The sequence below is a fragment of the Macrobrachium nipponense genome, chromosome 45, assembly GCF_015104395.2.
Source record: "Macrobrachium nipponense isolate FS-2020 chromosome 45, ASM1510439v2, whole genome shotgun sequence".
NCBI lineage: Eukaryota > Metazoa > Arthropoda > Malacostraca > Decapoda > Palaemonidae > Macrobrachium > Macrobrachium nipponense.
Genome location: NC_061105.1, coordinates 35,019,685 through 35,045,821, shown reverse-complemented (window position 1 = coordinate 35,045,821; position 26,137 = coordinate 35,019,685). Strand labels below are relative to the sequence as shown.

Below are 26,137 nucleotides of genomic sequence, written 5' to 3'. Positions count from 1 at the left end.
GAGCAGGCGCCATTTTGGACCCATCCGCAGTAAACATTGTAGTTGGTGGAGGAGGTTGAAGGCTGCTCCTGGTGATGCCTAAACTCTCTAGGTGTCACTGGCCAATAATGGTGACATCAGCACTTGTCTGGTAACATCTGTAGGCAAGAGTTTATGTCGCCATATGACAGAAAAAAACAGAGGGTTGGGGTGTCTTCGGGGCTGTGGAAGAAGGATATCCTAAATGACGGCAGCTGTTCTGCCGCGCATCTTGGGTCTTGCTGGAGTGGGCAGTTTTGTTGCTCGGAGATCCATCCTAATGGATCTTCTCTCTGCAACACTTATCAAAGTGTCCAATGTGGTGGCAAAAGCGACACTGGGCTTTGTTGGCACGGCATTTAATTGTCCTGGACCAATACCGAGGCAGGCACAGCTTTTGCAGGTAATACTGGTAGCAGGGCACTCATTAGGGCCATGCTGTCGAGCGCAAGACTGGCATAAAGCCGCTGGGACCAAAGTCGGTTTTGAAGGTAAGTTTTAATTTTTCCTTTTCTTCTTACTTGTAAGCGCGCAACTGGTTAGGTAGGGCAGTTATGGCAGAAGTTGCGTTCTTAGCTGCTCCATATGACCGACAGGTCATGACGACATCTTGTAAAGAGGAGGCGGTGTTCAAGGAGATTATTATCTAAACTAACTCTGCATCTTGGATGACCATCAAAATGACTATTTTCAACTGGGTCTCCTTACATGCACCTGTGTTCCCTGGACACAAGTCGACTTCCTCTGCAATGAGTCGAAGCCTTACGTAGAAATCAGCAAAAGATTCTCCTTCCATCTGTTTGCAACCAAGAAATTCCCTACAGTGAAGAACTTCATTGCGTAAAACCTTTATGTCAGACTGCAGGGCATCCAACACTTCGTCTACAGACTTATCTGTGGAAGGTGAGATCTGCAAGGTGTGTTCTAACACGCGTTGAGTTTCAGGGGCTAGGCACATCCGCAACTGGATCAACTGTTTCTCCCTAGGAAGCTTGTAAAGATCCAGCATAATGGCATAATCATTCCACCAGCGTCTCCATTCCCTAAACATTTGGCTTAAGTGGAGGCGGCGTTTGCGCCGTCGCTTTTTGAGGTGGGGGAAGAGAAGGTTGATTGGAGGAAGAAGTACCCATCTCTGTACCTGGTATGGGGTTTTCTGATGGGAGGGTTGGGCAGACAACAGTGCCTGGATAAGGGCAGTAAATCTTGCATTTTCCTCATCTCTGTGCATGTTTTCCTCTCTTCTGCATAACTCTTCTTGTGGTCTTCCATCTTCTTCATTTTCTTCTTTCTTCATCTTCGCATCGTCTTTTCGCTTCTTTATACCAGCAAGATTCTTCTAAATACTTGATAACCTGAAGGAAATCTGTCACAGTCTGTTGGGTGGAGGGGAGGGGCTGGTAGTAAGGGGGAGGAGGGTAGTGTCGTCCTGGTGAACTCCTCTCCCACGGTGTTACCACTACGGGGATACACTCCTACACTACTGGCATCTAGCAATCCTTAACTAGTGGTGGCTTTTGGCTGGCCTACAAAATCTTCTAGCTCATCAATTATGTGTAATATGCCATGAATAACACTTATTAGCTCATCTTTTTGAAACAACAGTTTAAATAAGAGTTACTGGATCAGCAAGTGAGTATGTGCATATGTATGTGCGTGTCTGCTCTGCATAGCTGAAATGGACGGACAGTAAGTAACCCAGAAGCAATGAAGGGGACCGGATGCATGGGTAAAATCCTCTTGTGTGTGTTTGATGTGTTATCCTCATCACTAAAGGCTGGGGATGAAGGAAACAAGAAAATATTAAAAGTATGTTCATAATGTTTAAAGGCTGGTCCACACGCTACGTTTTGCACAACCTTTTGTCTGCACAGTTCAAGACGTTGCAGATAAAACGTTGCGTGTGGACAGGAAAACAGCACAGTTTTGATTCCAGCGCAAGACGGTACAGTTGCAGAGATAACTGTGCTAGGAGAGCATAGATATCCATGAACTGTGCAGACAAGTCGGTATGTGTAGACGGTAGCACCGTCTTTCGTTTCATTTTGTGCCTCAGTTTTAATTCAACAAGCGACAATGGCAGACCTTAGGCAATGTTCTCGAGAGTTCCTCACAGAATTTATTGCATTGTACGAAAGTTTCCCATGCATTTGGCGTGTCAAATCAAAGGATTATAGTGACCGGGATAAAAAGGGGAAGGCTTATGAAAGCTTAGTGGAAAAATTCAAAGAAACTGATAAAAATGCCAACAGAGACATGGTGGTAAAAAAAATAAATTCTTTGAGAAGTGTTTACCGCAAAGAATTGGCTAAAGTTAATGATTCGAATCGATCTGGCGCTGGAGAAGAGGAAATCTACAAGCCATCTCTTTGGTATTTCGACTTGTTACATTTTCTAAATGATCACGAAACCTCAAGGCACTCTAGAAATACCATGGATGAAATTCAAGAGGCTGCAGTGGACGAACCACCAGAACAGGTAAGAAAAAAAAACAATTCATTTATATGATCAATTTATTTACTATCTCTTTTTCTGAGTGAAACATTACTGATATATATATATATATATTATATATATGATATATATATATATATATATATATATATATATATATATATATATATATATATATATATAAATATATATATATATATATATATATATATATATATATATATATATATATATATATATATATATATATATATATATATATTATATATATATATATTTACCATTTTAATTTATAAATGTATCTTGCCAAGTAACAGCCCCCTCATTATTACAGTAATCTTTGAATTGGTCTCTTACAACAATAGCATTGCTCAAAATCTGTCCTCTTGTTCCACGCTGTAGTTCGTGAACTAATTCTGGGTCACATCTTTCTCCTACTTTGACAGTACCTTCAGAAATATTTTCCCGATCCATACTTTCATGAGGGGTGTAGATTTGGGGGCTTCTTCTGCGCAAAAAGTTGTGTAAGGCGCAACACGTTAGAACTACAGTATCCATGTTGTCCATCTTCAAATTAATACTTGTGTGAAAAATACAAAATCGCGAAGCCAATATTCCGAATGTGTTTTCAATGACACGCCTCGCTCTAGATAGGCGGTAATTGAAAATTCTTCGTTCCCTTGATAATGTATCTCGTCGATATGGTTTAAGAAGTTCTGGACGCATAGCAAAGGCTTCATCACCTACAAAACATATCATAAAACTGTGTTTGAATTTTCAATAGACCGAGGCTAAGGAATTCTTAACTCGTTCTTAGTTAGTTTTTCATAAAATTTAGTGTTATTTATTACTCCTCCATCGGAGATCCTACCATTTGTGCCTGTATCACAATACAAAAATTCGCAATTGGCATTTGCTATTGCCATAAGCACAACACTGTGGGCTTTCTTATAATTAGAAAAGTATGATCCGCTTCCTTTAGGTGGCACAATTCTAATATGTTTCCCATCAATGCTTCCTAAGCAATGAGGGAACTGCCACATTCTTTCAAACTGAGCTGCAACTACCAGCCACTCCTCTTCAGTCTTGGGAAACTGAAAAGAAAAGAAATAATTTGAAAGCAAAGACAATATTGTTTTTATTATATCTTAAATTTTAAACTCGTATGGATAACATAATTGTAAAAGACTACTGTACATGAAATTTATTTTATTTGATACATAGAAAAAGTTATTTATATATATCAGGTGTCGAGCTCATAATTAAATAAATTATAACTATTTCGATTTTGGCATTTATCGCCATAGGAATCAACAGACATTGCTATACAACTGGTAAAAATAACATTATTAAATTTCGATATAGTTGTTGAGTTATTCAGCTTTTTTTGTGTAAAAATCTAAAACTTCGACCAAGTTAAGAAATCAGTTAAAAACTCGAAAATTAAATCGAAATTGATAAATGCAATCTCTATCTTTTGTAGACCAATGTTTTTTTATTTATTTTTCTCAACTTTATATGCAAATAAACATTTACTATTTTCACATCTATTATTGTATTAATGAAATTATTTATTATTTCCAGGCGGAAGAGGATGTTCATGAAGATGCTACTGACAGTGAACGCAGCAAAGCAACTGCTACTCCTATATCTGAAGAGTCAAGTGGCCATAGTAGCAAGGTATTGTCACGTAATTCTTCAAGATCTAACTCTTCAGTTCGTAAGAGAAAGGGAGTTCCAAATGAAGATGACACAACTGAAGTTATGAGGTTGGTAGGAAGGAGACTGGAGTCGCTACATGCAGATGATGCTTTTACGGTACTATTTGGAATGCATGTGGCAAATAAACTCCGAGGCGTCGCTAGTTCCCAAAATGCAATTGCTCAAAAACTAATTTCCGACGTGTTATTTGAAGCAGAGTTGGGCGCGCTAACGAGAAACTTTAAAATTGTTGATATCACAAGCCAGCGACAAGATAATTTTGGATTCGTGAGTGAAAGGAACTCGTGTCAACAGAATATGCCCCAACAATTTAGAATGCCACATACTCTTCCATCAACAGTTGCACAGTACCACTCCATCTTGCAGCAGCTGCAGCCTGTAGAACATAACTATGTCCCTGAACAGCATTTGCCCACTCAAGGGTATGCAACAACTGGGCAAATTATGCCAGTTAAAAGCATTAGCCCACAGGAAGGTGAACAAGATCGACAAACAGACGCCCATCAAGACGTGACCCACTCTTCCCTTGCAAACTAAATGTCAACATTTAAATCAATCTGAGCTACTTGCAAGTCATTTTATTAAATTTGGCCTATCTTTTGTGCAACTCTTATATTTACTTTTCAGGTTCATGTAAAAATTTAATTTTTTTTTTCTAGACTAGCATTATAACTTACCTTCAAATATTCATTCCTCAGCACCTTGTAGATAGCTTCACATGTTTCCGGAATGATTGTACTTAATGCTTGTTTCAAGATGATTGTTGTGAATTCAAGGTCTTTGTAACATCTGCCAGTTGCCAAAAATCGTAACGTTGCTGTTAGCCTTTCATGTGGTGAAATTGCTGTTCTCATACACATATTTTCTTTAATGATATGGGGTGTCACTAGTTCCAATAAATAAGTACTATATGTTTCTATGTCCATTCGCAAGTAATTGCGCCAATCATTAAGCTCATCACGTAGTTCACGCAGTAATTTAATATGGGAGAAATTTTGCCTTTTCAAAAGCCACTTTTACGACCACTTTGAACGCCGGGTGCTTCTGAGACGTTCCAATCTTTTTTTTTTCACAACACGTCAAAATTGACAAAAGGAGTACCTCCTCAATGACAATGTTGACAAAACTGAGCGAAACTCGTACAAACATCATGGTACTGTGTAGACGCAATAAAATTGTAAGGTTTTCATTCCGTCTTCAGACTGCACAGACAAATTGTTGTGCAAAACGAAGCGTGTGGACCTGCCTTAAGTGAAGTAAACAAAATCACAATGTTGCAAATGATGTGGAAGCAAGGAATACAGAGCGGTGGCATACTGGTGAAACATGGCTGCCAGATGGCTGAGATTCAGTCATTACATATTGTACATGATACATGAGAATGACATACATTAAATATATAGGGAGGTATATAAATGGACATGAAATATAAAGAATGCAATACATATACATGAAGGTTCATATATTGTACTGAATGTTTCTGTCATTTGCCTACAAGGACCACCAATAGTACCAACACCTCACCAACTGCCTTTCAGTATCCTTTTTTCTACTTTTCTCTACAAAAAAAAGGGATAAAAATGTTTCACTCTTGCAGCTGCAAAGAGAGTAAGACAGACTAGTTATGATGGCTAGATGAGAACATCTTCCACTTACCCTCCACATGCTCACCTTTCCTCCAAGGGATTATCACAGAGGAACCCCAACACAACACTTTCATCCACATATATTCACCTTCCTTCATCACATCCAATCTCACATCTTCACCCTAATTCATCTGCCCTTTACTATGCAATCAAAACTACTGAAAGTTGAAGAAGGTGTGTGTGTGTGTGTGTGTGTGTGTGTGTGTGTGTGTGTGTGTGTGTGTGTGTGTGTGTGTGTGGAGTTTGGGGGGGGTACCACCCCTCATTCAACCACCTGTCCCCCAATCACAATTTCATAATCCAATTATAACAGCCTTGGAAACCTGTAATTTCATAAATACATGCAGAAATTTATCATTAAATATGACATTTGTATGATAAAAAAAAGTTTTAATTATCTTACCCAGTAATTATATAGCTAAGAGTTTCACTTGCCTGGCAGTTAAATTCAGAAATTCGTGGATTGTGCTAATTTTCTGTTCTGTTTTGGCTAGGTAACAATGTCCCCCCACCCACTTGGCATAAAGCTCAGTTTGTTTCAAGCCTTTAAAAAGAAAAGACCATGCTAGGGGTCGGAGTGTGGGTTCCCATTATATGATTACTGGGTAAGTATAATTAAAACTTCATTTTTAATTATGGGACTTACCCAGTAATTATATAGCTAATTCCCACACTGAGGGATGGTGGGATGCATGGATATTTCTACCTCAAAAATTAACACTTTAACTAGAAAGAGGATAGAACAAATTTTGCCAACATTACATAAAAAATGTTTGTGATTCCTTACCTGATAAGAAAGTTGATGCAGGAAAGTACTGCCTCTGGATGTCACTCTTCTTATCATGTAGAGACGTAGCTGTAAAGCTAGTAAGCGCCTACTACTTTAGTGGGACTCTTGTGGCGAAAGATACTTCCGATGACCAACAATTGAAAGGTAAATTACCCCTGCCCAGGGTTCAATAACATACTAGGGAAAAAACTTTGTTACCTATCTCCAAAACATGTTTAAAATATAATGCCAACACCACCCTACCAAAGGATTGGAGGGTACTAAGGCACTTTGTACCTCCAGGCTTCCCAAAAAACATAGTACAGGCTCCCCAAAAAACATAATTGCCTTATAATAAGGAGAAAAAAGATTTTACAAAGGATTGCTTCCTACACTTCCTTTCCCAATACCACACCAGCCGCAAGAAAAGGACCCAAAGTACTACAACCATCATACACTGTTTCAATAACTTGTAGATAATGAGACACAAACACCGATTTACATTTTCACCAGGCTTGAGGATCTGGTACTGACGAACAATGCAGAGGAAGAAGACAGTTCCGAGACAGGGCAAACAGATCAATCATTGGTTTTCACCAAATTTTCCACAGGTCTAAGCAGACTAGTGGATCCAAGGTCCATGCTCATCTGTTAATACGTACAGTGGTCATTATCCTGGTATAGTGGGCCCCAGTATTCGCATTCTCCGAATTTGCGGACTCACGCATTCGCGGATTTCTCTATGGACCATACCTACCCATTATATGTGGGAAATGCACATATTTGCAGTATTTTTCTATGAGAAATATCCAAAAATTCATGGTTTTTTCATCATTTTCATCATAAAACAGGTTTAAACATTTTTTGTGGGTTTTTCTTGAGTTTTAATTAACAAAATAGGATGTTTTAAGCATTTTTAAAGGGCTCCAACTATTCGCGGGGGGTCTGGTACCCATCCCCTGGGATACGGGGGCACCACTGTATCATTATGTTTCGCCCAGAAGAGAAGACCGCTCCCCGCCTCATACAGAGAGAATGACCGAGTCCCTCCTTGCTTCGCTATGTGAGAGATCTCTGTTGCATTGTCCGAGTGGACTACAATCGTCTTGTTCTTAACCCTGACACTAGCTCTTCTCTAAAAGAGCACCCCATCCCAGGTCTGACACATCTGAGAAGAAGTTCAGGTCAGGGTTCAACAGATGAAGACACTTTCCATGTGATAATCTCTCCTAGTAGTTCCACCAGAGAAGGTCGTCCTTTATTACTTTTATCACTGGAAACACGAACAAGACTGGAAGAACCTTTCTGTTCCAGCTCACTTTCAAAAAGAACTGTAGTGGTCTGAGATGTAGTCTGCCCAGGTGTATGAATTGTTCCATTGGGGAATGAAAACCAAGAAGGCTCATCCAATTATTGGCTGAGCATTCTTCCAGTGAAAGAAGCTCCTGTACCTTCTTTAGACAAGATTCTATCCTTTTCGGTGTTGGAAAAACCCAAAAATCCTGAGACACTTTTATCATTCCAAAATACTGAACTCTCTGAGAGGGGATTAACTGACATTTGTGGTGGTTCAGTAGAATACCTAATTCTTGTACTAACAATAGTCTTCCTGAGGTCCTCCGTGCACTGACTCTCTGAATTGGCTCTCAGAAGCCAATCGTCCAAATACATGGAGTCTCTTATCCCTTGAAGGTGTAGCCACTTTGCGATGGAGCCATCACTCTGGTGAAAACCTGTGGCGCCATTGAAACACCAAAGCAAAGAACTCAAAATTGATAAGTCTTTCTGTAATGTTAGTTAAGGAAAATAAAGCAGATATAATGAATAGATAGAGAGAAGAGAGAAGAGAGGAGAAGAGAGAGAGAGAGAGAGAGAGAGAGAGAGAGAGAGAGAGAGAGAGAGAGAGAGAGAGAGAGAGAGAGAGAGAGAGAGAGAGAGAGAGAGAGTTAAACACCGGGTGTGTTTGTCATAATGATGACCATAACCCAAACATGCGGAGTGTTTATCGCGTTAGCGGCAATTTAAAAAATACATTACCTGCTGTATGATAAAGCAGTTGAAATAAACCCTTGACCTGCTGATGAAAACCAGACACTTCCGGTGAAATTATTAACCATGCCCAGCAAGGAAGTGTTGAAATTAATTACCGCCCAAAAAGGGTGGTACGATGGACATCATCATTAAGTCACCAACCAATGAAGATGACCAGAAAGCGGCAACAGAAAATGACTGCCCTATTTGAAGAAATGTCGACAGAAGAAGCAGAGAAGTAGAGAAGAAGAGAAGCAAAACAGTAACCAGAGGGTGCAGTTGTGTGCCTTACCTGCCGTGGGGAAGAAAGACTTCAAACATCGACACGTCGTCATATTACAACACTTTGCCTCAAGCAGACAATAAGAGAGCCGTACAACCCTCAATACCAACTAAACTTGTATGTGTTAATAAGTGTATCTATATTTGTGTTACTGAAATAGGAAAAACTGCGCTGTCTTTCTAATCCTCCTGAGACTTTAAAAGAATTACTACAAGAATCATGAGACTAAAAGAATCTACAATCTACGATACCATATAAAAGACAAGAATTAAAAGCAATACACTGGTGGCAAAGCAAGCAATAGAATACTTAAATATAACACTTCCCTCAAATACAAACCTTAGGTACTTCCTTGAACTGGAATTTACACGGAAATAGGCATCCTGTTGGTCTACAGACGTCATCCAATCTCCTGGCCGAATGGACAACAGGACTGACCAGTTTGTTTACATCTTGAATCTTGTCTTCAAGATGAAGATGTTGTGAGTACTCACATCCAAGATGGGCCTCCAGCCCCCCATGACTTGGGGACCACGAACAGGTGGTTGTAGAAATCTGGAGAATGAAGGTCCTGCCTCAGAGGATCTTCTGCAACTCAGAAGCTATGCTGAGGACTGCAGACTGGGCAAAAAGGTGTTTCTTATCCAGCAGAGAATAAAACAAAGCTGATCTTTGAGTCACCATCACTCCCTTAAGGATGTACAAGCACCAAAGCTCCCTCTTCTTCAGAGTTCCCAACATATACAAGGAAGCTAACTCATGGGAGCCATATGTAATTCCCATCAATACAAGACAAAACTCCCAACCAGTCCAAAGCAAAATTATCCGCCAAGACTGAGCAGGATCTAATTTTGCAAGCCAAGGCACCCACTGCCCAATCAAGAAAATTCAAAACTTCAAACACTTTGGAGATTTTCATCAGCAGATGTGCCAATTCCAAGGCTGAAAATAAAATCTTCACTGAAGTGAAGTCAGAACATCTGGCTGAATCTACTAAATCTGAGAAATCTCCTTGGGAAGAGGCACAGATTCCCAAAGAGGGAGCTTCCTTAGTAGCATATGAGAGATACCTCCATCTCAAAATCCTAGAGGGAGGAAAACTAAAAGAAGTTCTGCCTTGATCCCTCTTCTCTGTTAGCTACGCTTCTATATCCTTAAAGGCTTTCTTTGCTGAAGAAGAAAGAACCATCTTTGGTATATCAGAAGAAGAAGTAGGCATATCCATGCCTAAAGTTGACGTGGGTGACGAGGGAGTGGTAGGCGAAAAGAAGGCAGGATAAGTGGTCAAGAGGAAATTCATTAGGGCAACATACACAGAAGAGGTAACCTGATCCTGTCTCTTCCTCTTCCGACGAAACAGGAGAAATATCTGCAGGAGCTTGCATCATATCTGCAACCAGTGGAGCCTGAGAAATCGTAGCTACTATGGGCACCTGAGGAGGCTTCACGCCTATGGACGCCAGAGGGTGTTCAGCACCTGTGGGCGCTTGAAGTGTCCTAGCCACCACCGGTGCTCGAGCTGTAGTGGATGCTTGAGACGTCATGGGAGCTTTACTAAGTAAAGCTAGAATGCTATCTAACTTCAGGCGAATATGATCCACTTCTGAAGCTGGAGCTACTGGAGGAAGAGTGTCCGATGGATGCTCGGTCGCAACTCCACCTTGCTGTAACTCAGCACAAGTGGGTGCTACTTGGCGCTTGTTGACAGTAGAGGATTCTGGCGCTAATGGGCGCTTGACTGCTTCCAACATCGTGGGCACCTTGGGAGCTGCAGGAGGAGCAGAGGCAGACAATACCGAGTCTTGTGGAGCAGTCGAACTACGACGAGCCTTGGGAGCTGGATGAGCATCACTTCTGGGAGGCAATCAGAAGAAAATTGCTCCGGAGAGTTTCAGTGGCTGCAAGTAGGCTGTGGTACCTTTTACCTCTTAACAGGAACTGCAGGAGGTGCCATTACATCCATAGAGGAACTCTTAAGAGGACAAGACTTACTGCTAGAGCGCCACTGACGACAAAAACATGGAGAGGAGTCTTCAAAACTGGATAAATAATAAATAATGCACTTCCATAGAGAGACCTTTCCAGCAGTTCTATGTTGCAATCTTGGAAAATACAACCGGTTGTACAGAGGGGACAGCTGCTTGCAGGCAGACAACACCAACCTCCCTTGGGCTACCGGTTTGACTCCTCCCATGTACTGGGGAGTATGCCAATGACCTTTTCCTAGAAGAGTTGATGGGACAAACAGCCGCCTCCTTCACTAACACTGGAACTGGGGCTAGAGAAATAACAGGAACATTCAAATCCAACGATCCCTGGCCAGCTGATTTCAAACTAGCTCTAGCTAAAGTCTTTCTCTACCTATCTCTATCTAATTTTCTTAAGTGAGATTCTAGGTTCCTCCATGTTTTCTCATCCCAATCTTGACACTCATTACATCTCACATTCACCGAACATAATTGTCCATGGCAATTTGTACACAAGGAATGAGTATCATAAGACTCTTTGGTCAACCTAGTCTTACAATCATTTGCACAATACCTAATGTTGGCAACACTAGAGTCCGACATGTTGAAAAAAAGTGAGACAAATCTGAAAACAAGTCCAAAATTATCAAGTTCTTTAAAGGACCTAAATTTAAAATATCGGCCAAAACAACGCAATTAATACTTCACCAAATGCTGAAAAACAAAAGGAAAACACAAGAATTCCAGAATTAACTGCAGCTGACAACCAGTCTACAGCCATCAGACAGTAGAAACAAACTGAGCTCTTTGCCAAGTGGTTCCTCTCTTACCCCGAAAGTGGGCGGGGTCATTGTTACCTAGCCAAAACAGAACAGAAAATTACAGCAATTAGCAAATTTTGGAATTTAACTGCCGGGTGAGTGAAACTCTTAGCTATATAATTACTGGGTAAGTCCTATAATTAAAAAAAACAAATTAATAGCTCTCATTGGTCTGGTTAAAGTACTTATTAATAAAACAATAACAATAACAATTTGCATCTTTTGTATAGAGAATGACCATGTCTCAGAGTCTAGTGCTCATGCTATGAGACTCCGTCATATGATGCCATTTCATCTTGGCCAAGATAAAACCCCAAGCAAACTGAGTCTAGTATTAACCCTGACACTAGAAAATGACACACAGCAGCAGCAGCAGCTTGCCTGTAATGCAAGTAAAAATCAGCTGAATCAGGTAAAAAGACAGCAAAGGATGTTTTCCATCACTATACATTTTACACAACACGCTAAATGAACTCACTTTATGTCTATGCAATTTTATGAAGTAAATAATAAATCTAACATTAGTTAAAACTACATATCAATGCTTTTCCATCCGTCCATTCATGATATGGTTTTCCACTTAAACTTCTAGGGCTGAAAGTCTATTTTTCCTTCTCTTTCACAAGTGGCGCCCTCCATTCATTCGCAGTAGTCCTAAGTATGACTGTGTTACAGATAAGGTACCTTTTGTAATAAGATTTACATTGGACATATGGAGGAATGATGTATTGGTTGCATTTGACAACGTTCTCAATGGTCGCTTGTGAGAGAGAGAGAGAGAGAGAGAGAGAGAGAGAGAGAGAGAGAGAGAGAGAGAGAGAAGGAGGTGAGATGAGAGAGGAGAGAGAGAGGAGAGAGACGAGAAGGATGAGAGAGAGAGAGAATGATGAATGGGTAGTTGCTGAATGAACTGCTTGTTTGGCAGCGTCTTGCTCATAAGTGGCTAGGCCGCCAAACATGCTCAGTGGTCGGAGGCTGGCAGTCAGAGTCAACAGCATTCAGTCAGAGCGGTTAGCCAAGAAGTTGTCAGTTGAGTACTAGTCTGTATGATCTTTTTGGATAAGTTATGTTTTTTGTCTTTTGGTTTTAGAGTAACTGAGCTTGTTGTGCTTAAGTTTGTATGGTTGTAGAGTTGTGAGTAATTTGTGGTGTTTGATGTTGTAGATTGTTGTATAGTCTTGGTGATTGTTTGGTGGTTGTTTGTGTTAGAAGTTTATTGTGCTTTGTATGGTCTTGGTGCTTGTTTGTTTTATTTTTGTTTTTTAGTGTTCAGTGGGAGTTGATGATAGTGGTTTGTTTGGTGTTTTGTTCGCTAGTAGCGGTGTTGCTTACAGCCATATTACGCTGAAGGCATAGCTTTTCGCCAAGATTGTGTTGATTTGTATGGTGAGTACAGGTGTTTCAAGAGTTTTTTTTTTTTAGCTTGTTGAACTAAACTTCCAGTAAGAAAAAAGTAACGTAACGGAGAAAGTGTGGCTGAGGGAATATTTGACAGCCGGAGTGACTTATGTAAATGTGGGGAGGTCTTGCTGCCTTTGCTTTTTAGCTTGTGATTCCGCCACATAATTATTGGTGCCCAAACAGGGACTGCAATGGTGGTTGTAATAGGACATTTGGGACAGTGAGGTCGGTATGGAAGGTTTGGATGAATTGATGAAACTTAGAGAGAAACTTCAGTTGGCAAATGAAGCTAAGAAGGAAGTGGAAGTGTAGCATGAGAGGTTGAGGATTGAGTGTGAGAAGCATAAGAGGGAGTTGGAAGAGTTGAGAGGGATAATGAGGAGTGTGGAAGAGGGAATGAAAGAGAAAGTGAAGGGTGTTGAAGAGCAAATGATTGAGAAAGTGGATGAGAAGTTGGAGATGATGATGCCTGCTGTGAGGGAAATGGTGAAGGAACTTCTTGGAGAAAGGGGTGTTGGAGGTGGGCTTCCTGGATCTTGCGACGAACTTGGAGTAATAAAGAAGGTAGAAGAGCGATTGGATGAGAGTACAAGTGACGAAGGTGATTTGGTTATGATAAGTGAGGGAAAGAAGGGGAAGGCACAGGATAAGGATAAACCTGAGGACAAGGATAAGAAGGGAGCTGAGAAGAAGGCTAAGGGAAAGAAGATTGGTAAGAATGATTGACAGGATGAGGATAAGACAAGGACAGATATGTTGGGAAAAAGGCTGAGAGTAAGGAACAGGATGAAAGTGATTCGGATGGTGGTAAGTGGCAACAAGCAGGTAAGAAGGGTAAGAAGAGTGTAGCTAAGAGTATGGATGTAGTAAGTATGGAAGTGGATTCACTGTATTCGGAAGAGGTTAGGGGGTGTGTCAGGAAGGAAGTAGTGGAAACGAGAGCGAGAGTGAGCGAGAAGTACGAAAGGCTGTGTACATGAGAGAGGTACCTTGATGTACAAGATATGAGGAATATGGCAGTAGGGATATAGTGGACTTTTTAAAGAAATATTAGAACAGCGTGCTAAGTGTGCTGAATGTGGAGTGGAAAGTCATGTGGCGAGTGTGTGTAGGTGAAAGAAGATGAATCAGGCTAGAAATTTGGGAAACTAGATGTTAAGGGGATTCAGTTGGGTGGGTCCTCTAGTGTGCGGGCAGTAAGGGTGATGCATGTGCGGGAAGGGTTATTGCATGAGTTCAGGGATAGAGCCCATGAGTGCATGACTGTGAAAGTAAAATGTAAAGGTGTTTAGTCTCTGATTGATACTGGCTGCAGCACCAATGTTCTCTTTAAGAATGGATGTGATATGTTGCGGAGTGGATGTGAGGTTAGGAAATGTAAAGGGGAGGTACGCGGAATAGAGATTTTAAGTGTGCCTGTGGTGGGAATGTTGCGTGAGAGGACAGAAATCGAGGGGGTAGTGACTGATGAAAGTGACTTTTATGTGGTTGAGGGAATGAATGATAAGTATAAGTTGTTAGGGTACAGGTTCTTGAAGAAGTGTGGGATGGTGGTCCGTCCGAGCACGAATATGATCGAATTGCACATGAAAGGGAATGTACGTGGAGAGCTGTACTTGGATAGGGATGGAGGAGTAAACAGTAAGGTATGGAAGGGGGTGCTGTTGGTTGCAAAAGAGTGTAAAAGTGCCGCCCAAAGTCGGGGAAGTTGTTAGTGTGAAAGCTGTGTGGCCAGATAGTCTCAGGATCGCCAACGGTGACAAGTGTGAATATGTAGTTGAAGGTGTGGGTGAGAGTAAGTTGGTAAGAGCGAGTGTGCATGTGTATGACGGGGTCATAGACATGAAGAATCCTCGGGTTTTTGTGGCCTCGTTACCGAGTACTAGAAAGAGCCAGTGCGGGGTATATGTGAGGGTGATTGTGTGGGGTTGTTATACACATTGGTGAATGCGGACAACGAAAGGTACGTTAGTGTGCGACAGGTGATGACAAGTATAGTTGCCACACGCTAAGTTAGCAGTGATGCCCTGCCCCTTTCTAAGCAAAGGTGGTAATTGGAATACAGCAACTGTTCATGTGGCTATTCATTTGAGTTTGTTGAATGCACTTGCAAGTACTAATTTGAGTTGTTTTTCCTGTAGCAGTCAATTATAGTCTTTAAAGAAAAGAAAAAAGTATGCCAAATTATTAAGATGTCTGATTAATTTTAGAATATTATGATTACGTTATAATTCAGAAGTCAAAGTCAAGTATTTTACATGTTTTTGAATGCAGTCTGATTCATTTATCTTCAATATCTGGCAAATATATAAAAGACACATCAAAATCATGTCAATCATTAAAGTAATTTAAATATAGAGATGCTAAATAATATGAATATAGTAATCTCAGTGTCCAAATAACATGTTTAATGCTTCAAAAATATGTGTCTTATGTAGGGGGGCAAAATGATCACTTGAATAGCCAGTTAGTAAAATTGGAGAGAATGTCAAATGCAGTAGTTAACCAAGCTAACCTAGAAAAAAAGAAAAAACAGCTGTCAGCACAGTAACCATTCCGAGATACACATACAATGAAGTATAGAGGAGTGTCTTGACTTCAATAATGGAGGATTTCTTGAAAGACACCAAAACTTATAGTTATCTGTAGCAAAATATAAAGATGGCAACACTGACTTACTCAGTCAAGTTGTCTACGATGAGCGAACTGTCAGAATCAGCTGATCACTGAGTGGTTGTTTATCTAGACATTTCACCTCCCCACTGCCATCATGCATATTTTATGGTGTTTTATGATTCATATAATCATATAGCATATCTATAGGTATGCAATTGACAGTATATAAGTTATTACGAAACATGGCTTGTATTATTGGTTTTTATTCAATTCATATATAACATAACGCCCTGAAATAATGAACTGTTTACATTCGTCAATAATTTTGTTTCTTCAGCTTCGATTTCCTGTAATATACATAAATTCTTTTTTCCTACTCTGAATGACATTTCAATTCTATTAAAGAATTCCTTCTACACCATCCACGAAGAAGCTACCTCTGTTCCAAGATGATCCCTATGGGTCTGTAAAACTCACTGGGAGTTTTTATTGTCACTCTGAAATCCTTTGTAGGGATAATACTTATCCCATTTAAAATCTCTTCCAATGACCACACTTCATTTACAAATGCTAAGGTCTGTGAAGGTTATACCTGTCAATCGCACCTCTTATATTTCAATTTGTGATACTAAGTCTTTTTCCTTTTCAGGAATACTGTTGTAATCTTTTTGCACACGTGGTCATCATTCCTCAAACAGTTATGCCTTTTACATGAAATTTACATATTATTCATATTTAACACATTCACATTGTTATATTGCATGTCTGCACAAGCAATGTGTTGTGCAGCATGTAATCAGGTGTCTCACAATGCACATCAGGTGTCTCACAATGCACATCAGGTGTCTCACAATGCACAAGACTTTGCAATATAACTTTTGAAATAAATTAAAACTATCTGAAACATCTACTCTAACCAAAGATCCAGTCCATCTCATCTCAACTGTTATATGATCTCAGCGCACTTAAACCTGCTTATGCTACAATAAACTGACTTACCACACCTGCCATACTTACAGAATGAGCCCAGCCAGCGTACTCTCCGAAGACCTTCCTGAAGTGATCGCCAATTTCCTTATAGACTCTGTCAGTCACTGTCTTGCAAGACCTCAGGTGCGGCAAGTAATCTCTAGCGGCGATTTGGAACACATGGGTGTCGACAGGTATGGCCTCCAAGTGACCCATTGACATGAGACAGATGCAGTCAGCTACCTGTGGAATTATTATTGTTATTATCAATTAAACTTTCTGGGAACAATCAATAATTTATTTTAGTTTCAATATAGAGGATTTGTTCTTGTAAAAAGAACAAGTTCAATTTGATTTCAGTTTTGTCAAAAATGATATTTTTATAATAAAGCAAGGTTTCAATTATACTTACCCAATAATTACATAGCTATAGTTACTGTTATTTTGCAGTAATGACACTGAAAGTGCGTAAGTGACACCAGTCTCGCCCCCTAGTGAGAACGTTAGGAACGACACAGCAGAATAGCTCATTACATTTATGCTTATGTCCATCAGTGAGGAGGAGGGAGGGCTTTGATCATGTAATTACTGGGTAAATATAGTTAAAACCTTGTTTTATTATAAATGCATCATTTTTAATTATGCAACTTACCCAGTAATTACATAGCTGATTCCCACATTGACAGGTGGGATATTTGGACATACTCTACTCTACAACATTAAGTCATGTAATGACTTAGAAATAGATAAGCTGCAAGCATTGAAACAATGCTTATCCTTCCTAGTTAGTTAAGAGAGCTTGCAGTAGAGACTACCTCTGGTTGGTGCTCAACTTAACGTGTAGTGGTGCGGCAGTAAAGCCAAGGATCACCTTGTAGCAAGGATGATTCTAATTGCTCACAAGGACAACAATTTGCCCTTGCCCTGGGGACAGTACCATAACAAAAACAACCAACCAGATTATTATGTCACCTATATTAAAGTAAAAACCACAACCCATCCCTATAAGTGTCAGATGTTCTGGGTACACTGTATCCCTGTAATAGTTGGATGTTGAACAACCACAATCTGATCCAGTGGCCCTGATGGGCGCTTTGGTGCCAGTGGGCACTCGTGGGAGCTCAGGCTCTCATGGGAGCTCTAGGAGTCTGCAGCACCAATGGGCGATTTGAAAAAGAAATCCACAAAATTACTGTGTATAACGTGTTTACTTATAAGTGTTTACACTTTATTTTACTCAACACTCGAGTACTTTCAGGCCCTATCTGTGGCCCTTTTCCAAGAGATTTGCAAGGTTGTCACTATGGGTCAAGGCCCAGCAATCTTCTCTTGACAAAGGGTCACAGATACAGTCTGAAAGTACTTGAGTGTTGAGTAAAATAAAATGTAAATACTTATAAGTAAACATGTTATACACAGTCATTTTGGGGGTTTCATTTTCAATCTTCAGAAAAAACTGAAAGAAGTTTTAGTTTGGTTCATTGGGCGGCTTGGGAGCTCTTACGCCAATGGGAGCTCTTGTGCCTGTAGGTGCTCCTGCGCCAATGGGATCTCTTGAATTACTGAAGATACAGAAGGTAGGACCGAGTCCCTTTCTGCTCGAGAAGGACGCACAGGCGCCAACAGACGCTTGGGTGCTGTAAGCCTCTCAGAACTAGACTCTAATACAGAGGAACCGTCTGGAGTAGGGAGCATAAAGATCCAGCACCAACAGATGCTCAGAACTTCTGTGTGCAGCCTCATCAGATGGACGCCCAGAGGATGACTTCCTCGACGAAGAACGAAACTTAGAAGAGGGTATCCTTTCACTACACTGACCCTCTAAGCTGTCATCATCATGTGAAAAGCATTCTGGAGTGTCCCAGAAGCTGCAAGAAGGACGTTGGTCCTTTTGTAATACACTGGCCTTCTTAGGTGACATATTGAGTCCTCCTTTACAGTGGATGAGACTCATCAATAAAGCGCCACTGGTACCTGGGGAGCGACTCCTCGTAGCTGGACCAACTCACGGCAAGACGAGACACTTCCTTAAGAGACGACTTTCCAATGGCGCTCTGTCGCGACCTGGGTTTTAACAACAGGACCGCCTGAGGGGGTGACTGTCCATGGGCAAACCCTGCTGACCTTCCTTGGGCTACCAGTATGCCTCCACCCAGGTGCTGGGGAGTTTAACAGGGACCTTTGCCTAAGAGAATGAGGGGACTAACAGCACCTCCTCCACTGCACAATATTTCACTATCATGGGGTTAACATTGCTAACCCCAACACAACTGGCATGGTATGGCAATGGTATGGGAAGGAGCAAGTGGTACAAAATATATTTTTATAACAAAAATGACATTTTCATAATAAAATAAGTTTTAATAATACCTACCCAGCAATTACACATATCCAAGCCAGGAAAGGTATCTAGAAAAGCAAAGATTGAGTGAGGGCACTCGCATCGGGCGTTAGCAGTAGTAATACGGAGGCGGTGCGGGGGGTGACCGTTGACTCGGCGCACCCCATACCGGGGTTTTGGGAAGGAATACTCTAAATGGCAGGAGACCTGTGAATAGTGGCTTTGGCTTTCACACGCCCTGAACTTTGTACACGACACCCTTTGGGTGCTCGCGCAAGGGTAGTACCTCTGCATACCAATGCTAACTTTTTCTCTGGTATATTTAGAAAGTATTTATATCAGAAAAGAGGCTAAAAGGATCTTTTCACCAGGCGACACATGTCTCTCCCCAGAAATCGATTTTTCCTTCGTCAAAATCCCTTTTTGTAGCCCCTTCCCTACCGGAGAGTAGTTCATAGTTGTCATAGATGACTTTAGTTGTTATCCTGTCGTCGAGAAATTACTGAACATTAAAGCAGATATAGTGACTGTCAGGCTTGAAAATATTTTTGCTTTATTTGGAATACCCAATATTTCAGTTTATTTGGAATACCCAGTGTTATTAAAATAGACAATGGCGCTCCATTTAATGGTCATGTTTTTCTCAGAGTTTGCAAATAACTATGGATTCAGGCATCAAAAAATTATGCCACTTCACCCCATGTCAAATGCTACTGCTGAAGCTTTTATGAAACCTCTTGTGAAGGCAATTAAAACCTCGAATGTTCAACGTCAAAAGTGGAAGTTATCAGATTAGCAAATTTCTTTTTAATTATCGTAGCACGCCACACCCCAGCACAGGTGTCTTCCCAGGAGAACTCATGTTCAATAGAAAAATGAATACAAAATTGCCACACATTATAATAAAGTCAAGGGATACAAGCATCAGGAAGAGAGATACCAAGGCAAAAGCTAAGAATAAGCGATATGCAGGCAGTCGCAGAAGAGCTAAACCATGTAGGTTTAAACCAGTGACCAAGTACTAATAAAACAGAGTCCACAACAAGTTAGATATGTCTTTTTGTCCTACTCCGGGAACAGTGTTATCAAAAAAAGGGTTCAATGGTAACTGCACAGCATCAGGGTAGAACACTCACAAGGGATACATCTCATTTTAAATACACTGATAAACAAGTTGCAACGCAACCAGTTCTTTGTCATCCACATCGTCAACTGAAGTACCTGCCAATATTACGCCGCAATGAGCGGGAAAGTTTTAATCCCAAACGTTTCCAAGACTGAGCTTTATTATTTGTTCTATCTTGAAATTGATTGAGTTTCATATAATGTGCTCTTTCTACTTGTAAAATCAAGAGATTTGTTTTAAATATTGCATTGAATATCAAGTTTATTTGTTTCGTAGTGGAAAGTATAAATGTGTTTTCACTCAGTGTGGTTATGAATATCATATTACTTTAATTCAATTTGGAATTGTTAATATTTTTGCATTTTCTACTAAATTTTTAATCTTATAGGTAATGTGTAATTCAATAATAATTTTTTGCATTTTCTATGAAATTTTGAATTTTAAACGTTAATGTGTAATTCAATAACGAATTTATTGATTTTATGTTTCATCAAGCTTTATTATGATTATCATTTCTGAACTGTTGTATCTATGTTCAATAATGAAAAAAATCTATTTTACAAAGAAAGGAGGGATGTAACGGTTAGCGAATTTTGTATGAACATGTCATAAGCACCGCCTTCTTGCACAAGCCTAAACAAATCATGGTGAAGCCCGGGAATCTGCTAGTACCTTTGAACTGCATCATGCACCAGCACCAACTGTTGAAAGCCAATAGTTGTAGTCTTTATTTCAAGCAGACTAAACACTCCTTAACCATCCCATATGGGTCAGTTATTTATCATATCCTACTCCTCCTTCTGTGTATAAGCTGTTACATGTACTGCTAAATTTATTCTGCAGTTGTAGCTGAACCTGACAAAAAGAAAAAAAAATGTTCACACTGCTGATGACTATAAATTATCATACATCAGCAACATTGATGCAACTCCACCACAAATAATAGTGGATAAAAAAGTATTTTAATAAAAAATAATGGCCATGAAAGAACACATTTTACTGTTGTTTTCACGCCAATAAAATATAGATATGTAAATTTTGTATTATTATGAAATAGGATGAATATAGAACGGAATCTATTTAAAAAAAAAACATGCACCAGACACCATCTATTAAAAAAAAATAACAATTAAGTTCAAAACAAGGCATACTTAAGTCATATTTCAACTTAAAAGCACTTCATATAACGAAAAATAACCTTGTCCCACTGTGGAAGGTCAGGCACTGGAGGAGGTGGAACACTTTTACCCTGATGACAAAACAGATTGCAAAGCTATAATTGAAAGGAACATCAGCAGATTAGCATTGACTTTGATACTGTTTAAAAATTGCTTGTCAAGAGCTAGACTAACCAGGGCAGATATCAACGACAGGCATCGCACACCAGGACTTCCCGATGCTGCCAAGAACTTCCCATGAAAATGGAAGATACTCCCAAGAGGTTTCTCTACATGATACCGAGATTCATGGAGAAAGTGCTGAGAAGGTCATGTCACAAATTAGACAGAGTCAGATGTGGTTTCTGGTTATTTATATACGTACAGTGAATCTCCTGTATTCACAGACTGGTTCGCCGACTCACATATTTCGCGGATTTCTCCCTGGAACATATACCACCATTATTCGCAGAAAATTTTCCTATTCACGGTATTTTTCTATGAGAAATATCCACTAATTCCTGTTTTTTTTTTTTTTTTTTTTTTTTTCTTTTTATCAATTTCATCGTAAAATGCACTTTTTGTGATAAAACTATTTAAAAAACCAGGTATAAAACATTTTAATATTTTTTTTGTTTTACCTAACAAAACAGACAATTTTAAGCTTTTTAAAGGGGTTTCAACTATTTGTGGGGTGGGGGGTTCCGGTACCTAACCCCCACAAATATGAGGGAACATTGTACATGTAACAAATGTTTCTAACAAAGGTACTTATAAAGACTTGAATCTCTTTCAAAATATATCACTCATTGGTATACACAAAGACCTCCCTTTGGTGCTATGTACAATTTTCGTCAAAACCCCACACGTACCTTTTTGCGTGATCTCACTAAAAATCAGAAAAACGATTACCCCTTTGATATTCTGACCAAAATTTGATGCCTGACAAGGTTAATATTCAAATGAATGACCAAACATTGCTAACTTACTTTAGCCCCTACACCGCAAAGGCTTGAGAGCTCAGCGTGGCACTCTGGGTATGGGAGCTTCTTCAGTGAGTGTAGCCAAGCTTCTCCACCCTTTGCGAGTATCATCTCAGCCGACTTCTGGATGTATCTTGCTCTGGAATAATAACATTAATTTTACAAACATTTTTGTGAAGTTAGTTCAGATAATTTGCGTTTCATAGATACAGACGACCCCAAAAGGAGGCTGAAGTACTATGTGTGGACTACACTTTTAAAAGGGATTTTCTGGGCTAGACCTGTGTCGCCCAATAAAATGCTCCTTATAGCACTCATATGGAATGCTAGGGTTACTACCCCGCTCGCTCACCCTCATAGGGCGTCGGTATAGTATCTGGGGTGAGTGAAAGCCACTACCAGAGGTCCTCTGCCAATTAGACTTCTTTCTCAAATTCCCCCACTCTAAAGAGGAGCCGTTCCACTGCCATCTACCACCCGCTACTGCTACTACTATTGTCCTGCCCGAACATTCCTTTAATAGCACTTGTTTCGCTCGCACGCGAGATTTTGTGGCAAGTTGTAGTGATATTTTCGAGATGTCTGACCGTTAGGAAGCATCTTCACCTCAGTTGAGTACTTCAATTGCCATTTTTGTTCATTGTTGGGTAGCGATGCATCTTTTTTTATATTGTTTTGTTGACGAAGCATAGTGGGGGCCCAGCATGACGCCGCTCCCGAGTCAGCCATCTTGTGTGCATCATTACCCGCGAGCGTTATCATAACCTCATTACGACTTTCAATCAGTCCCTCATACTGATTGTAGTCTTGTTTAGTCATTGATTTAGGCATTTGTTAGAGACTTATCTCCTGGTACGACTGTAGGGGCTAGTCTATTTGCCTGACCAGATCGAAATTCGATTTTGGAGGGTTGAGGTAGCCCTTACAGTGGCCTCCTTGTGATGTCCTAACAGAGCCATCCTGGCCTACCTGACCAGATCGGACTTCCGATTTTGGAGGGTTAGGCTAGCTGCTCAGAGCCACCCTGGCCTACCTGACCAGATCAGAGTTCCGATTTTGGAGGGTTAAGCTAGCTGCTCAGGTGGGTTTTCACCCCCCCCCCCTTCTCACGTCAGGACCTCCTATATTTCCTTATCAACCGTTTATTAAGTGTAGCGCATGCATTATCTTATAGTGAGGGTGCAGTTGACCTAAAGTCTTTTGCCCCTTTGGTAGAGGTTGGTTCACGGCTTCTCGGAGGGTCGTCCCACCTGACCGGTTGCCGTGGCCAGCTGATCACGAGCTTGCCACTCCACTCGGCGATCTCCCTCCCGTTCCGGACCAACTCCGGTGGGGCTATAATTGCTCGCTATACATTATCTTACTGGTAACAACAGCTAGAGCGTTGATTTCAGTTTGGGGGGTGGTAGTTGGAGGAGTGGAACAGCTCATGATACTCTGTTGGTATGACCTCTGGTTGGTGTCCACCTCGGCAAGGGATGGCCGGCCACCTAACTCGCCGGGATGGTACACGCCGGGATTTGATTACCATGTTTGCGCCACTCTGTTTCCATATTCCTATTCTGATTTTGCTGCTTCCCCACTCCGGTGGGACCGGGACTAGGCTAGAGAACTCGTTACTATTACATTGAAATAGCTATGATTCCCCAATGTGATCAAACTCAGGCTTAGGTTTTACCTAGTTTCTCTGTTCTGCTCATATTAGGCCAGCCCTGGAAGCTATAATTATAGCAACAACGAGCAGGTGCATTACAGAGTGGGCAACGACAAGCAGAGCTTATTTTACGTAGTTTTAGAATTTAGTTTTAATATATATCTCCGGTACAGGAATACCCTGCCGGGTACGGGTATTCCTGTACCGGAACCCTACCTACCAAGGTTCCCGCCGCTCCTTTTTCAATACTCTCTGCCGGTGACTTCTGCTTCCCACTCTGGTGGGGGTGGATTGGGGCTAAGAGAAGCGCTGTGATCGGACTCAGGCCAGGTTTACCTTTTCCCTGTTCTGCTCGTACCAAGCCAACCTTGGTAGTCATAACTACGGCGAGAGTGAGATTATAGATTTGGAGCACGCGGGGACATTAGGAGATTTAATTGTGTATTGTTAGTGAATTAGTATGCATGCATGGTCTACTTAACGATACTCATGTATCAATTAAACTTACAGATGGTACGCTGTCAGGAGATTGCATGTACGGCAGTTCTCCAGCAACCGTGCGGGCATGAGGTCTGCAGATCTCACGTCGGGTGTGCAGTCCAGGTAGATGACCTCCTGGTGTGGCACCCTGATGGCTGCGAGGTGTATTACGCACTCGTAAGCGACCTTACTAACGAGTCGGTAGGTACCATTCTCACCTAAATGATACTCTGAGAATTATATCGAATTATATTGATCAATAGACACAAGCTAACCAAGACAAGAGGACCTGATTCGACTATCTCTTACAGACTTCTCAGGCCCTCAAGGCCTCCTTGTTAGCAACCCTCAAGATCTGGGTAGGCGGATTTGGCAGGAACGTCAAGTCCAAACAACCCTACATGCTGTCGGAGGAGATGTGCTCCCTCCTGTATCCCAACGCTAAGATGTAGCCAAGATCAGCGAGGTAACCCAGGCCTTCCCGGAAGAACAGGAGGGACTAGGCGAGGAGGTCTTGGAGGAAGTAGCAGCCATCAGCCTGGAACGAGAACCGATGGTCATCGACACCCAGGGACAAGGTAGGGAGGTAAGTGAGGCAGGCAGGATCCGGACTAAAGTCTTTTCCTTTAGTCCATCTCATTCTTCCTCTTCATCCTTCCAGGGATTTATTGGGAAGTCCACGAACCATAGGGACAGGTCGTGCTCAGTAATCCCTAAAGTTAAAACCATTAAGAAGTCTCTACCGAAGGCTACCAAGCCTGCTAAGCCTTCCAAGACGAGCTCCGCCAGTTCGTCATCAGCTCCCAAGCCGGTGGCGGACTCAGCCAAAGCTACTCCTCCGCACCAGGGGTCGAGAGCTAAAGGTCCCAGAACCAGACCAATGGAGTCCGGCTTTGATCCAGCGACCTTCTCGAGCCTGCTTATGCAGGAGATGGGCAACTTTGTTCAGACTAAGTTCCAAGAGATGTCCTTTCAGCTCGTATCAAGTCTAGAGACGTCGGGACAGTCTATACAGTCCCTGACTCAAAGGCTTCAAAACCAGGAGAGCCTGATGGCGGAACTCCTCCGTTCTGGACATACACAACAATCCTTTGTTGTGCCAGGACGCATCCAAGCTCCCGCCATTCGTCAACAGCAACCCATGGCGGCTTGCAGTCCATGCTCCCTTTTCAGAAGGCATGTTGATAGTCGAGGGTTGTGGGACCCGGCCAGTGGAAGACTATGAGTTCTTCCCGCCGGGCCTCCAATTCCCCTTCCTGGGCTACGCCCGGCTAACAGAGGAAGCATTGGTAAGGGTGGATAAGGTCCCGAAGGCGACGGTAACTTACCCGAGGGATCAAGCTCAATCGGCATGGGTTCGTACACTATCAGATTGGGAGTGTGTCAACACTAAGTTGACACCACATAAAGGCTCCTACACCATGTTCGTGGTAGGGGACGACACTCCAACGACATGTACATCAAAGGTTGTGGAGTTAACCTTGCAAGCTGCAACGGAAGAAAAACCAATGCCTCAGCTCAGGGAGACAGATCTAACCTCTCTGCTCTTCCCTGGAGATCTGGAGTGCTGGGTGGATGCCCCAGCAACAATCACAGTGGGTAAACTCAACCCAGACTGTGCTTCCGCTCAGTTCAGCAAGCGCCTACCCAGGATTCCGGAGGCTATGATCAAGGCAGAATACGAGGCAAAATGTAGACT

The 26,137-nt window shown here is 41.4% G+C and overlaps 1 protein-coding gene across 3 annotated transcripts in view; it reads right to left on the bottom strand.

Annotated features, from left to right (window-relative positions):
- LOC135214468 (N-glycosylase/DNA lyase-like) overlaps nucleotides 1-26,137 on the bottom strand; it is an 84,287-nt gene that overhangs the window by 4,489 nt on the left and 53,661 nt on the right. The window contains exons 4-7 of one of the 3 annotated variants that reach the window (XR_010314347.1): nucleotides 22,311-22,443; nucleotides 16,746-16,940; nucleotides 4,872-5,440; nucleotides 2,781-3,566 (exon numbers count right to left, since the gene is read on the bottom strand). Coding sequence is in view for 2 of the 3 variants with exons in the window: in XM_064248814.1 (XP_064104884.1) it covers nucleotides 5,381-5,440; nucleotides 16,746-16,940; nucleotides 22,311-22,443 (388 nt within the window). In the remaining variant the exon portion in view is untranslated. Of the gene's footprint in view, nucleotides 1-2,780; nucleotides 3,567-4,039; nucleotides 5,441-16,745; nucleotides 16,941-22,310; nucleotides 22,444-26,137 lie in introns of those variants that run through there. The other 2 variants (XM_064248814.1, XM_064248813.1) reach the window with 2 other exon arrangements.